Below are 14,941 nucleotides of genomic sequence, written 5' to 3' on the forward strand. Positions count from 1 at the left end.
TTCCCTATGGGCCCTGGTTAAAAGTAGTGTACTATATAGGGAATAGAGTCCCATTTGGGACACAGAGCCTGTCCCTGGGAACCTACTGTATTGGCATAACCCTTTTGCCAAGTTCCATTTGGTTAAATTAGGATCAGAACAAGGACACTGAAGAAGGGGGCAGAGGGGTGTCCTAGTAGGCCAGTGCACCCAAAGGACAGCCCTGGGTCTGACGATGGTGGAATGGATCAGAGGACAGGATCAGAGCCTGGGTTGCCTGAGTTTAAGACTGGCATGGTGCATTGGGTAGTGAGTGGACGTGGGCCAGGAGAGGTGCAGGTCACCCAGGGGGCAAAGGAAGTAGCAGGGGTCGCGATGCAACGTCTATCCCTGAGCCGCACAAAGCCAGCTTTTCATCCCCGGCTCTGGCCACTCCACCGAGCCCATAATTATCTTTGACAAAACTCATTAGCAAAGACCTTGTAGCGACATCGGCGACCAGGAATTCCATGGAGGGAGGACATGCACAGAAACAATGTCCCACACACATTTCATGGCGCCCTTTGACAAAATGTAATGAAGTGTGTATATTGTCCCCCTCATCAACATTTGAACCCTGAGCCATCAGCACAAAGACTTTGTTTATGAGCCCACCGAGCCCAGCGTGGGACACATCAAATGGCACCTCCACTTTGGCTCTTTTGTCAGGCCCAGGAGCAAATTGTTGTTCTGGATGTTGTTGTTATTATGGGCCTTATTAGTATGAAATGGCCATTGCTGTCATGTCAGTTTGATTCATCTTCCATAGGGCGATTCCAAGCCAGGAAGGTTAAAAAATATGTTTTGTGTCTCAGATTGTTCTGGCAATTCTCAAAGAAACTTCATATGCTTTTTAGATTTGTATCACAATCCATTTAGTAGACAATCATGATGAAAGTGGCCATTTTAGGCCCTTTTTATACCTATCCATGTGTCCTTTAAGACCCTATGATCCTTGAACTGTACATGATACAGACAACCTCTTGGTGTCATTATACTCCTTATAGTGTTATCTCACATATGGAGTAAATCTAGATTCTGAAATACAATTTTCACATTAATTTATTCAACATAAAATGTATTAATATTAATATCTTTTTGATTTAGCTTATATTTAGACATATTGTTTGGAACAATATACTCTTCAAACATGTCCAATTTCCAGAGTGGGCTCTCTGCTACTTTTGAAGATGTGACTCAATTTATACATATAAATTGACATTCTAGATCATTAACCGATCACATTCCTGCCAGTTCTTAATTATGGTGACACCATTTACCAGATTGCAGCAGCCACTACTCTTAATCCTTTGGTTGCCGTCTACCATAGCACCATTCGTTTTATCACTGGTGACAGTTTTAATACTCACCACTGCATCCTGTATCAAAAGGTTGGCTGGTCCTCATTAAAGTCCCGTAGATCAATTCATTAGTCCCTTTTTGTTTACAAAGCTCTACTACACAAGCTTCTAATTTACTTAACTTCATTGCTAACGTATAAAAGAATGAGCTACCAAACCCACTCGCAGTATTGGTTAACTCTTGAGGTCCTTCTGGTAATCCTCCTTTAGTTTTACTGCCACCCATTGTTGGAATAACCTACAAAATTCCTTGCATCTTGATTCCCTGGTGCCGCTAGGGCAGTTTAGGACTGTGGTGTTGAATGAATTCATTGAGGATTGCAGTTGTTTCGATTGATTGTGGTGGTTTCACTGTGTTGGTGGTGCTCATAAAATGTATCATAACTTCAAAAGTAGCAGAGCACCCACTCTGTACATTTGATGTACTTGTAGAGTATATATTTTTGTTAACAATATGTATAGAAATTAATTTAAAAAGGGTAGCCGGCATAATAGACTAGAGTGACAGGCATTGTTAGAGAGGTTTGCCCCTGTTGTAATCATTAGGTGGACAGAGTTGTGACAGGAAAATAAATGATAAAACTCAGGTAGAATATTTGCACGGCTTGCTTAGAACCTGCTGAATGAGATAACATATAAATACTGTGACCTTTCAGTCGAAATTGACTCTAATGCTATCCAGCAACGTAGTGAACCTGTGGATAGCACTCTGACTGCAGACAGAAATAGACTGTTACTTCAAAGGAAATAGAAAATGTGTATCCATGTAGATTATCCAAAGGACTTGTCCTTGAACCCCTATGAAAGAAGTGCTAAAACTAGCCTAACACATCCCCTCCTTTTCTCTCAGTCCCAAAAAAGATACTTTACCAGAACCTTCTCTGCCAAGAGGCTTGCATTCAGTAGGCCTATGTCAATGTAGTTTTTGATATTTATCTAAAATAGGATCGTAAGATGCATTCTTGAAAGTTGTAGTTGTAGGTCAATTGAGCCAAAGGGGAAACTTGATCCACCCTGGTTTCTAGGAAACCATACACAAAATTAATAATTTGAAAAAATATTTAGGAAGAGGTCATCATTTCATGGAGTCTGTGAAGGAAGAAACCACATGGAAAAAGTGGTAAGCAAGTTAGGTCCAAAAAACGGATTTTCACCAAGTCAAATTAATTTATTGTGTTAAGAGGTTTCATGATGCTTGTATCTAAACCAAAGTAGATCATTTTACGATTGTACATCAGTTGGTGTCTCTGTAAGCTTCAATATGAGGTCCTAAACCTAGCATGAAAGTGCATCCTTGTAGCTGTGTGGGGCTAATATAGTCCAAATGTTTGTCTTGGGGTAAGTTGAGCCAATATCCATGGGGTAAGTTGAGCCAATTGTTGAGCCAATGGGAAGTTGTGCAAATGGAAGTGTTTTCTTCCCAGGCGTAGTAATGCAAGGCATTATTGCTGGGATATGAGGTAACAAAAGGGCCTAGCCTATGTTAAAAGTGTTTTTAAAAAGTACAACGTGTTTGTTAGGTGTTAAGCCTTTGTAAAAAGATGCTTAAAATGATTCAAAAACAAAAAAGCAATTGTGATTGTGTTGAACTGTGTTTGGGAAATAAAGATAGACATGGTTTTAAAAAGGTAGTGGTAATATTTCAGAAATTATATATATACAGAAATGTGTAGGCGGCTTAACATACCCTGTCCCGTGGCTCAATTTACCCCATACCGGTGACGGTTGTGCCAAGAAGCCACTTTTTTTAACAACCTATGTTTTCAAAACTGTAATTTTTTACATGAATTCTGATTATTTCCAGACATACACAACATCCTGAAATATATGTAGATATATTTGTTAGAAATAATACTATATTCCCCTTGACAGAGTGATGCTGAATGTAAAAGATGGCTCAACTTACCCCACTCTCCCCTATAATCACATTTTAAAAAGCTATATTAAATCCAAATTCTATTGTCCTTTGCATTCTTACTTGTTCTTTTTCAGCGGCCAGCTAAGACTTGAAAAGACTGAAGGCAATGTCCAAAAGGCTGTTGGCCTAGAAAAGGCCTTCAGTAGGAGAAAGCTTGACAGCAGGAGGTTAGACTGACTGCACACTTGTGGATAAATCAAGTGTTCTATCTAATCTGGTCACCCAGTGAGTCGCAGCCTGCCCTGCGACTCTCTTGACACCTGCAGAATGTCTCCCACTAACAGCGTTTCCCAAACGTGGTCCTGGGGACCCAAAGGGGTGCATGTTTTGGTTTTTTGCCCTAGCACTACACAGCTGATTCAAATAATCAACTCCTCATCAAGCTTTGATTACTTGAATCAGCTGTGCAGTGCTAGGGCAAAAACCAAAACGTGCACCCCTTAGGGACCCCAGGACCGAGTTTGGGAAACGATGATCTAATAAGAGATGCTTGCAGCTATAAGTGATGATTTCTCATATCTCAGAGCCGAAGATAAGACACTCATTTTGTCAAACCTATTTAATTATTCTTGTTGACTCTGAATCTTGTTTTTCATTTTTTCCCTTTATCATTAAAGATCAGGCTACCCAAAATCTGTTTTGGATTATGGAGGAGGCCTAGGCTACAACTACCCCCTCCGCAAATGAACAAGTAATCGGAGGGTGGGAGGAACAAGTGTATTATGAGATTTATTAAGGCGATTTAGATGTGCATAGAGGCTACCTAAGGAACTTATTGTTTTTACATACAACATTGTTTACAAGGACAGATATTTCATTTGAATAAATATGTCTACTCAAAGATTAAAGATGTTCTGCAAGCATCCCTCTCATATTCGGCTAATACCCACATCCGAAATCAAATAATATTTTGCTTGAGCTATTTGGGGATTTTTGCATTGGCCTATAGCTTCACACGCATTGCTCCCCCCCAAAACAATATTTTTATGTATTTGTGAAAAACACACATGTTGTGTTCTTTTATTATATCAGAATCCAACCTGAAACATCAACAAGCCTAATTTAGGCTACAGTGAGGCCTATATTGTAACACAGGCACAAGTATACCCGTAATTATTTAGCTCCTCTAGTCGTTCTGGGTTAGCAGCGTGTAAACAGTGTGTAAAACAGACTAATTGATCTATTAGCTGCAGAAGAGACGACAGACGCTGGATGAGTTGAGTCCATGCCATTATCCATGCTTTGCTTTCCCTCAGGTATACTGGCATCGTGGTAATCCCATTGCCCATGCATCATTACCTTCAATAATGTTTGGCAGCTTTTCTTTACACCCCCCGTTTTAATTAACTTGCCGCTAAATATTTTATACACAGCTATAGCCCACATCTTAATGTATAGGGATCCATCGGTGAGACGCGTGTCTATATGGTAAGTCATAGATTTATTATTGAACGAGACTAGGGAGATAATCTTGTCTTAATGTCCTCGCTCCTATGGCCTAATGGACACATCTTGTTTTGTTCTTAACGACTTGAGGTCTGTATGAATCTATAATAGGGAAAAATCACACATAATAGCCTAGTAGTCCTAGCAGGGAGCTGTCATCCATGACGCTCACAAAACATGACGCAATATCATCTTGGCAGCACAATGAATTTGCAAAAACCATTTTTTCATTAAACATTAATACCGGGCTCTTTAAATTTGTGTCCATGTTATTCGCCCATCATGCCCAGGCTTTTTTAATCATAACAGTATTCAGAATATGATTCCCCAAGATTATATTTAGAGAGATTTGACGAAACATATCTCGCCTGGCTGTATGGACAGATTGCATTGAGGTGGTGATCTGGATGGATAATCTGAAATCACGGTCGGTTGACCTTTAATAAAAGAAAACCACGTATCTGAACTGTCAGGAGATGTTCATCACGCCACCTTCATTCTATCTGGCCTCGTGGGCATATAGTCCCTTTAATTTATTTTGAAGGGAAGGTTGTCTATATGAAAAGAGATGGAAATAGATTAATTGTCCTGAATAGTGTGGCAAAGTAGGCCCATTTGACAAGGACACTTATTAGATTTTCTAAAAGTGTTTTTTAAGAATTGATCAAAATGTGTGTCTTCTGCTTATCTATAAGCTACACAGGATGTTTTATGTTATTTAAAATTATCCGTCATAATCGAAAAACAGAAAGAAACGCAACAACATTGTTATTACGTAGGCCTCCGTGTAGGTCTATTTTGTGTGTGTGGACAACACAATAGGTCTACCTGTATGTTTATAATTTGATTACTAAATGCAAAGTCCATTGTTAAGACCATACCAGCTTAATTCATAAGAGACTGAGAGCAGACGATTGGAATTAAAAATCTCTAAATATGATGTTATTCTTGTCATCATAATTCCTTATCACGATATTTCCTAGGGAATTAGGCCTACCCTATTTCAATTGAAGTCACACCATTGCATGTATTACTGAGGGCTCCCCCATCCCTATCTATAGGTCGGGCCTACAACGTTGACCACAGCTCCTTTCAATAGACCTAATACGAGACGTAATACTCTTATTACAAGCTCTAATCCTCCAAATCCGACCTGCAATAACGTTTATCTTTTGGTGGCTTAATTTGCATGCCTCTAAGCTGTGGGTCATTCGCAGCAGGTCACACCGTTATTTTGGTTTATGTGGTAGCATTTTCTTTTGGTCCTCTGAAAGTAAAGTCTGCACAATATCCATCTCAGACTAGGCACACATTTCTGCATTGCATTTGAGTGTTTTCCACAACATTTTGTTTGAACGTTTTTCGAGTTTTCTACTTTGGAATGAGAAATATGCCTATTACGCGATACTACATGCCATGCCCATAATCATGTAAAATATCAGCTACGAACTATCTTACATTTTTGAAAATAACTGACTTCAAAGTTCAAGTTGAAAGGAATGAGAAACCAGTGCTTTCGTGTCAGTAGTTTTAGCATAATGACCAATTGGTTCGTTTTACGCACAGGCCTAATACTCGTGCTAATACTCATGTGTTATATCAATCAGTTATGATTGAAATGGGTCAGGCAAAAACAGTCGAACCAAAGTCTAACCCACACAAACTATGTGAATGTTCCCTTATGGGTTTGATACTACAAATGACCTTTTAATTAACACAAGTAAGTTATTGCAGCGGCTCCCTACACAGGGGACAAAGCAGCATTCATCCCGTATTCCTGCCTCGTTGATTGTCTGAACAGTAACAAAGTGTTTGATGCCAGAACTGATTAGATAATTACAATGGAGAGATGATGTCCCCTTTCTTCCTGGCCTTGTAACGTTCATTCACGTTCTCTACTGAATTATGACCTTCCAACAATGTTCCAAGTCAAGAAGATACACTTTGATCTAGTGCAAAAGTCTCAAAGGTTTTAATTGGCCGATTGAACCAATGTTAATGTTCTGGAAATAATCTTGACACAAAAACGAGGAGTTCTTGAAAAAATGCATTCTTATAAAATATTTCATGAATGGCAAACACAGAATATGCTCACAATTATCTTTGAGATTAACACAACACAATCAACAATTTCTCCAGGTCGACACACACGCAATTGACTATTCCAATTCCAACTCGATAAATCCCACTCTTTTAGCGAACAGAAAGACCAACAACAAGCTAAGTATTTCTCCCTTAAATCAGAGAAAAATAGCACACAACCACAGTTGAAACAATACATACATGTAACACAAATATTTAAATGACACATACGAAATAAATTAACAGATGATGAATCAAATAATAAATACACAAATAAATAAATAACATTGCTACTCTACGATTGCCCATTGCATACATCATGAATTGACCGTCAGTTCCCACACCGTTGCATTTCAGAGTCTTGCATAAAGTCATCGTCAACACCATAAAAACAACGTTGTGCAAAATCATGGCAGCTTCCACAGTTTGGACAGGGCTCATATAGCTTTGACTGCGGAGCGCCGCAGTTCCCAGGTATAAGGTAGGTAGAATGTCCGATGCTCGTCGTCATCCCAAGTCTTTATAGTGCATAGCCTAATACCGGCTAAATAAAAGGCCCACTGTGTAATGACTGCGTGTCCATCAACCTAAGGGGAAGAGAGAGGAAAAACAAAAACATATTATTTACTGATATCCATTACAATGTCAATCCTCGGCTATCAAAGTAAAGGAAAATACCTTCTAATATAACATAATTAGTCAACTTTATAAGTATTTCCTTAACTATAGACTGACATATGGCGTTCAGATAATCCAATAACATATTCACTTTATAGACAAGATCACATATGTAATACCATCAACCTGTGTTAGTATAGAAAAGTTTCAGTACAACTGGTGTAATCCAAATGATTGGATTAGCAGATGATGGTGAGATGCTTTGTTGAATGATATACAAGTTGAATGTGTGTGTGTGTGTGTGTGTGTGTGTGTGTGTGTGAAGGCTCACCTTCCTCACCTCTTCATCACAGGTCTGAAGGCAGTGACCTTGTCATCTTGCAGGGTCACACACATGTCACTGAGTTCCGAGGGCTCTGTCTCTGCCTTCCCACTCGAGAACCCTAGACAACAACATAAACCACACTCTAAGAAACTTGCTGCAGCCAGGGAATATTGCATTGTATAGCCATTTTTTTGTAAATAAATGTTTTGACAGTAGTGAAAGAAATGTGCATTTCTGAAACTCATTTCAATGTTGTATAACTTTTCACTGGTAATTTCACAACTGTTTTCGCAAGCACTGTCAAAATGTAACACAAAGTGTCACAACACGTACATACCTTCGATAGTGGAGTACTGACATGAGTCTGAAAGCGCAGGGTAGGAGGAACAGTGCAGTTGGAGGGCCTTGTGGTTGTAGCTGCCCGCACTATAGACCTTAGAGTGCAACAAGGGGCCCTCCTGGAAAGGGTTCTCAGCATTGGATATGTTAGTAGGATCTTGGAGGCCCCTGAGGGGCCCACACTGTCCGGTACCATTCACTGGTAGCCTGGTCCCCTGTAGCTGGCAGTCTCCCAGCATGCTCCCTGTCCGGAGCTCTGAGGCCCCGTGGTGAGCAGAGCTCAGGATGACCCCCGTGGCCGCTGTACGCGCCAGAGACCAGATCCTCGGCTTGTCCCGGTCCGACACCTCGAAGTGTGACAGGGACACAGTGTGAGGGCCCGTGGGGATGGTGGTGGTGGAGGGGGGCTTAGACGTCACCAGTGGATCAAGGAAGTCCGATGGCAGGGCGGGTAGAGAGGGCAGGGCGGGTAGGCTCTTGATACCACATGGGAAGGAGTGATGGAAGCTGTTGGGCAGGGAAAGGGAGAGCTCCAAGCTGCAGTCTCTTTTTGGAGGGCCTCCAGGGCCAACACCACCACTGGACATGGCCCTGTGGAGGTCCTGCTGCTCCTCAGGGCCCCTGGGGGCCATCTTCTCACAGTCAGTGTCCAGCTTGTCACAGTCCTCATCTTCCATGTCCTCCAGGTCACTCAGATGAAGGTCTTTCTCATCTTTACACTCACTGGAATCTGAATGTTGAAATATACAGGAATATTAGTGGTGATATTAGAAGTAGAAGCAGTATCATATTCACTGGAATCTGAATGATGAAATATACAGGAATATTAGTGGTGATATTAGGAGTAGAAGCAATATCATATACAGTGGAATCTGAATTGTCCAATACACACAACATGATATGTGGAATAGTAGTGATATTCAGGAGCAGAAGCTGTCATTTTTATCAAATCAAATGTTTTAGTAGCCACATCTTTGCTGTTATTGTAGGTGATGTGGATAAGTTTAAGAGGAAGCAAGCTACTGTAAATCGTTGTGCAAAACTCTAAGATGTTTGTTTTTTATATGCTATGCTAGACAGAAGAGGGAAGAGGATGTGTACCTTTGGTGACACAGTCCTGGTCACTTTTATCCAGGTCGTCCTTCCTGTCGTCCCCGGCCTTATTCTTTGGTGACCAGGTCATCTTATTCTCCTTCTTTAGCCTCCTCCTGGCGTTGGCGAACCAGGTGGACACTTGGGTGAGGGTCATTTTGGTGATGATGGCCAGCATGATCTTCTCCCCCTTGGTGGGGTAGGGGTTTTTCCTGTGCTCGTACAGCCATGTCTTCAGGGTACTGGTGGTCTCACGTGTGGCATTCTTCCTCCTGGCTGACCCGTTGAAGTCCATAGTCCCATACCTGGTAGTAATAGCAGACAACACATTAGCCATTAGCAACATTAGCATATAAGCTCATAAACTATTCACCCAGACCCATGGCACTCCTGGAGTGTTGTCTGAAATATAGGCTATACAGCTGTGTTTTATCTAGCAGTATAGAGCTGCATGGATTGTGACCTTTTGCTCTGGAGGTGTGAGATTCCTTGAATGCAGTGGAGATTACTTTAATGTAAGTTATTACTCGTGCATAGCATGGCGCTATATAGCTTTATTACACTAAAAAGGAATAGCTGAACTGATGCACTACAGATAAGGAATGTGTGGGGTACCATACCTGTCATATTGGTACTGGCCCAGTGAGTGGTCATAAGGAAAGTAGGTGGCAGGTTGAGTTATGCCAGAATGCAGAGTGCCTGTGCCATCCTTAATTTCGTACTGTGGATTCTGAAATAAGGAAAAAAATTAATGAAGCACTTAGGTAAATGTATTCCTTGTTCAATAAGTTAACACATTCACATGAAATATTCTACTGATTTGTTTTATTTGACATGTTTCTAAATATTGCAAACAAAGTTGATGTAAATGGTATGCTACTTTACTCCCTTCCAAATTCAAACGTAAGAGGCTACTTGTAGCTTAAATATGAGTCTATTCGGTCCATCCATCAGGCAGGCAGGCTACTCAAAGTCATTTCAATAAGGAAATACTTGCTGAAGTTCAGAAGCATGGAGAGTAATTTTGATCAACATATATCTTGATCGATCGCATCCCAGCCACCCCCATTCACTGTCAGATTAAACGGGATGTACCAGAGATGAGTAGATAGCAGCGGAGGGCTCGGCGCTGTAGGGGAAGTAGCTGGCATAGTTCTGGCTGGCGGCGGCCGCGGCTGCGTAGGGTGAGCTATACATCCCTAGTGCCGCGTTGAGCTCCGTCCGTGTGCTGGCCAGGAGCCGGTTCTCGTAGGAAGGGCAGCAGAAGGTAGCAGGAGTCTGGGTACCGCTCGTCCCGTCAGAGACCGACCTGGAAATCGAATCGCAGCAAGTCGTACTGGGGTTTGCCGACACGAAAAACTGCATGAAGAGAATTGTGGAGGATAGACATGTCATTCGTGTTTAGCGCATGAGCTCTATTATCTTCATATCTAGAATATATTTTGATATGGTTTTGAGATACAGGACAATTCAGGTAAGATGGAGACTAGATATAAACGCGTGCTGTGTGTCTGCCTAATTTTATTAACAGTTTTAAGATCGCATTTTACATAATATCCAGGTGAAATTATAGGGTACCGTTTTGGAAATAATGTGTTTCAGTTAATTTTGGGTTTTAATTTGATAGAAAATGAATTCTCAAAGTATCCATACATTGGATGACTAAGCTATTGTAGGCTACTGAAATTTGATGAAAACTTTTAGAGGAAAATAACTTATTTCTAGTTGAATCAAAGTTCTGAGAACTTTTATCGCATAAATTTGTCCAGTTGTCACCAAACAAATATATTTAAACGATAAATCAGTACGCCTACTTCAAGTTTTCTAAATAATAGTAATTGTCAATACCAAATTCAGAGATCTTAACTGATTGAAATAGAAAGTTGGGAAGGTTCACTGTTAACTTCAAAGCGCAATTAGGCTACGCGAATGGAGGTATATCTTAATAATAAACACGTATTTTGTCTTATCAAAACAACACGTGAGTACATTCATAATTAAATTAAATTGGATCTGTGTTTATGTCTATCGATATTTTGATTAAACAAAAGCGTCACCTGAAAATAGCTGTCAATATTTTGAAAGCAACTATTCAGTGCTGCATCTAGATTACAGTGAACACTTCAAATAAAAAAGAATGCTAGCTTGTTTACATATTTGTCACATTGAAATTGAGAGAGAAAAAAGTATGTTGATATTGTCTTACCTGTGAAGTTGCATTGTAAGGATATCCAAATTGAGAAAAAGACATAGCTGCTTCTTTTGTTAACATCAGGAATATTCTTCACCCTTGATCGATTGTAACCAATTCTACTTCAAATCCACCTTCTTACACACATTTCCACGTACGGCCTCTCGCTCAATAATAGATGATTGCACTTAGGAGGGAGAGTTGAGGCTGGTACCAACGGTTGCAGATAGTTTTATATATGAATAATCCCCCGAAGGAAATGATAAGAAAATGAAATTAAGCGTCATTAAGTACAAAAATTGTTGTTGTATTAGCTGAAGAAGGCTTAAAGGATAACGTAAGACTTGCAAGATATGGACTCTGCTTGTGCTGTTATTTGTGCCTCTATACTTCTTTAGCATTCACCCATGCAAGGGTATCAGTGTGACGTCATTGTAATCCCGGAACGACAGGACAGCAAGGATAGAATAATGTCTTTGCCAATCACATCTAACATCGCGTTTTCTTAAGGTGTTCTGTGCACTCCCCGTGTCCCCTCGGCTCTGTGCAGTAGTCTTCTTCACTTGCTTCACTGATAAGAGTATAAAGGAAAGGGGTTGTTTTGGTACAGTTATGGAACTGACAGATAGATCATGGCTCTTGATGCGTATCATGTCCAAATATAAAATAATACAAATTGAAATGACCACCAAGCATATTTTGTTATTATTATGCGTAGAATAATACATATTCAGTTGTGTTTTCTTTCATTTGGGATATCTGATTCTTTTGTATTTCTTATCAACATCTTCATCATAAAATAATAATTTCATGTGCTCACTTGAAAAATAATACATATTTCTCCAAACCCAAAATCTTCATTGGGATACACTATACCTCACTCACTCATTCTGTCTTTCTTACATTGGGATTTTGGGATTATGAATATTTAAAAGTGAAAAAGTGAACACCAATGGATGGTCGTGGATTTAACGCGTTTTTACGACCTCTGTGCGCCTCTTTCTGTCAGGTCAGAGGTCTAAGACCGAATTAATGACGATGATGTTCCCATCTTTCTCTATTAGAGAGAGAGGAGAGGAGAGAGGGGGGGAGGAGAGGAATGAGGCAGGAGGAGAGGATCGGTCCCAGTAGGAGCGGATGGAAAGGCTTTAGCAGGTCAATAGACGAGTGATTGATGCGTGCCTGGAGACCTACGTGACCATTACGCGTAATGCGTAATTGCATCAATTAACAAATGGATACATGCCCTTGTTTAACCAGCAAGTTACACAGTTTCTGAGTCTGAAATGGCACCATATGCCCTATATAGTGCACTACTTTTGACCAGGGCCAATAGGACTCTGGTCAAAAGTAGTGCACTATATAGGGAACAGGGTGCCATTTGGGACGTAAACACAGTGAAACTATGCCTTTGAGGTGAAACCGGAAGAGCTGTGTGGATAAAAACGACGTGATAATTAAATATCAGTGGAAAGGGGGCGACGAGATTGCATTTTAATTGAATGATGCTCAGTTGAAAGTTGTGGAAGAAATAAAGCTCCCTCGCTGAGAATAAAATGATAAATAATTGTAAGGTTTATTAGAATAAGGAAGTTCATGAATTTCTCTCTCGTTCTCAAACGCGCAATTCGCAATGAAATGTAATTATCACAAGCATTTATGCACGAGCGTAACACACACACACACACATTGAATAGCTAAATATATCATTATTTCTTGATTTAAGTTAAAACTATTTCCTATTGGCAATAACAAGAATGACGACTCCCGCTATCACCAACCAAATGTGATCTGCTTAATTCCCTTCTATCTAGGATGTGATCGTTGTTGTCATGGTTGATGTGAGGAGGATATTTCAATGCCTCTCCACTCAAATGTAATTGCGCGTTGAGTCCCTGGAGATGCGTCTGCGATTACGGGCTTTCTCTTCGAGTGGCGCCAGAGAGCCGCGAGTAAAGATGGATGTTGGTCCCTCCAGAGATTCTCCAAGGAGATAAAGTAGGTTGGCAGTGGACACAGTGGTCGAATTGCCCGTGGATACCCTTCAGATGGTACACAGGTAGTGGGAATGGCCAATTGTATCTGGCTGCATGTTGACCCACTATATGAGTATTCAGTCTTGACAATATTATGTAGATGAGATGGATAAAGATGTTCTCCTTGATAAGAGAAGGACCAGGAAATAACTGTTCCATTAGGCCTACTATTTCTATTGGGTTTACTAGGCCTACTATTGTTAATAGTAATAGACAATTACTAATATAATTGTAATAAAAATCACATTTGTGTTTCATACTCAATTTAGTGTGCTATAGCTGAATTATTATCTTTAAGAAGTAAAATCTTGTAGAGATGTCAGTTTATTATTCCTCCTCAGTTACAGAGGAATAAGTGTACATGAGGGGGGCGGAACATGTGATTGCTTTGCTGTGGTCTGTGTTTTTCACAAGGGCATGCATGATGGCTCAAGTGCATTTGGACAGCCTCATACATAATGTATTAGGAGCAGTCACTGTGGATCTCACTGCATCAGGCCCAAATCAACACTAATTGTAATGGCAAACCTAACTGGCCTGTTTGCAACTGCTCTTTAAAATATTGTTCATTTAGACATGTTTTGAACTGAGTATCTATTAACCTATTTCCTTTACAAATTCCAATAGGAATTTTGTATCTTTGTCAGGGGATTGTAAACAGCTTGAATCTCACATCTGACTGTTTTGTTCACATTGCTTGTCAGGTGAGCGTGTGTTATGTTCCACTCTTTGCCTATTTTACCTGTGATGACATGTTCGATTTTGCAGGACATGAGCATTAGCTCAGGTGTTGACACAGCAACAACATTATTTTGATGCAGAGACATCAGTATACCATGTCCTGTCCGATTTCAGCCTCCAGTCTGGAGAAGCACCTTGTAATTTAATCAGAGTTCAAATGAGCTGTTGACACAAACCTATCCACTCCATTTCCCCTCTGTAGGAATGTTTTGGTCCCTGATTTCATCTCATAGGGATGTACAGTAGAATGGTCACTGCATTAACACCTTCAGAATATTTAGAGTACAGACTACATGAATCTCCCTCATCCATGGTAGATGTCTACGGTGGCCCTTAAGAGACAAAGTAGATATCCAAGGATGTACTGTAGGCTATGCAGAAGATGCTCTGGTTACTTCAGCCTGGTCCCTGTGGTAAGCACTAACCAGACTGTTTGAGTTCCAGTTCCTCTTCACATCAGGATCAGACAGAACACTAAGAAAAAGGTTAAGTCAACACAGGGGGCTATACGCCATGCCTCCAAGCCTCCAAGCCGTCTCTTCCCACTTAATACATTTCTTATGCTGATTTAATGAAGCTCACAAAGCTTTGCTGGGTTTTCATAAGATATTTCAGGTTTTTTATGAAATGGTAATAAGGCCAGACAGATGGAGAGAGGGAGAACCTGGGGAAGGGATGAGAGCACAAATGTAGAGGTGAGCAATCTCATTAAGGTGGATTGATATATCCCCATGAATCCACACCCCACTCACTAGTGATCCTATCCTGAATTAT

At 40.5% G+C, this 14,941-nt stretch overlaps 1 protein-coding gene across 3 annotated transcripts; it reads right to left on the reverse strand.

Moving 5' to 3' along the window:
- Window positions 1-6,687: 6,687 nt before the first annotated feature.
- Window positions 6,688-11,849, reverse strand: irx6a (iroquois homeobox 6a). Of its 3 annotated transcripts, none has more exons than XM_041895419.2 (7): window positions 11,406-11,849; window positions 10,295-10,558; window positions 9,820-9,929; window positions 9,209-9,504; window positions 8,106-8,837; window positions 7,775-7,886; window positions 6,688-7,412 (listed from the first exon to the last, which is right to left on the reverse strand). In XM_041895419.2, exons 1-6 carry the CDS (start codon window positions 11,469-11,471, stop codon window positions 7,780-7,782), a joined length of 1,575 nt encoding a protein of 524 aa, XP_041751353.1. In that variant the 5' UTR covers window positions 11,472-11,849; the 3' UTR covers window positions 6,688-7,412; window positions 7,775-7,779. The 3 variants fall into 3 exon arrangements, with proteins under 3 accessions (XP_041751353.1, XP_041751355.1, XP_041751352.1); XM_041895421.2 differs by having other exon boundaries at window positions 6,689-7,412; window positions 7,784-7,886; window positions 10,295-10,508; XM_041895418.2 differs by having other exon boundaries at window positions 6,689-7,412; window positions 7,784-7,886.
- Window positions 11,850-14,941: the final 3,092 nt, after the last annotated feature.

The sequence above is a fragment of the Coregonus clupeaformis genome, unplaced genomic scaffold (genome assembly GCF_020615455.1).
Source record: "Coregonus clupeaformis isolate EN_2021a unplaced genomic scaffold, ASM2061545v1 scaf0622, whole genome shotgun sequence".
Lineage (NCBI taxonomy): Eukaryota > Metazoa > Chordata > Actinopteri > Salmoniformes > Salmonidae > Coregonus > Coregonus clupeaformis.

Excerpts from the sequence above, each read along its gene's own strand:
- irx6a (XM_041895418.2), bottom strand. The coding sequence starts at position 11,471 with ATGTTAACAAAAGAAGCAGCTATGTCTTTTTCTCAATTTGGATATCCT. Across the intron at positions 8,838-9,208 it reads CCAGGACTGTGTCACCAAAG|ATTCCAGTGAGTGTAAAGAT; the intron begins GTACACATCCTC and ends TTCAACATTCAG. Across the intron at positions 7,887-8,105 it reads TCAGTACTCCACTATCGAAG|GGTTCTCGAGTGGGAAGGCA; the intron begins GTATGTACGTGT and ends GTTGTTGTCTAG.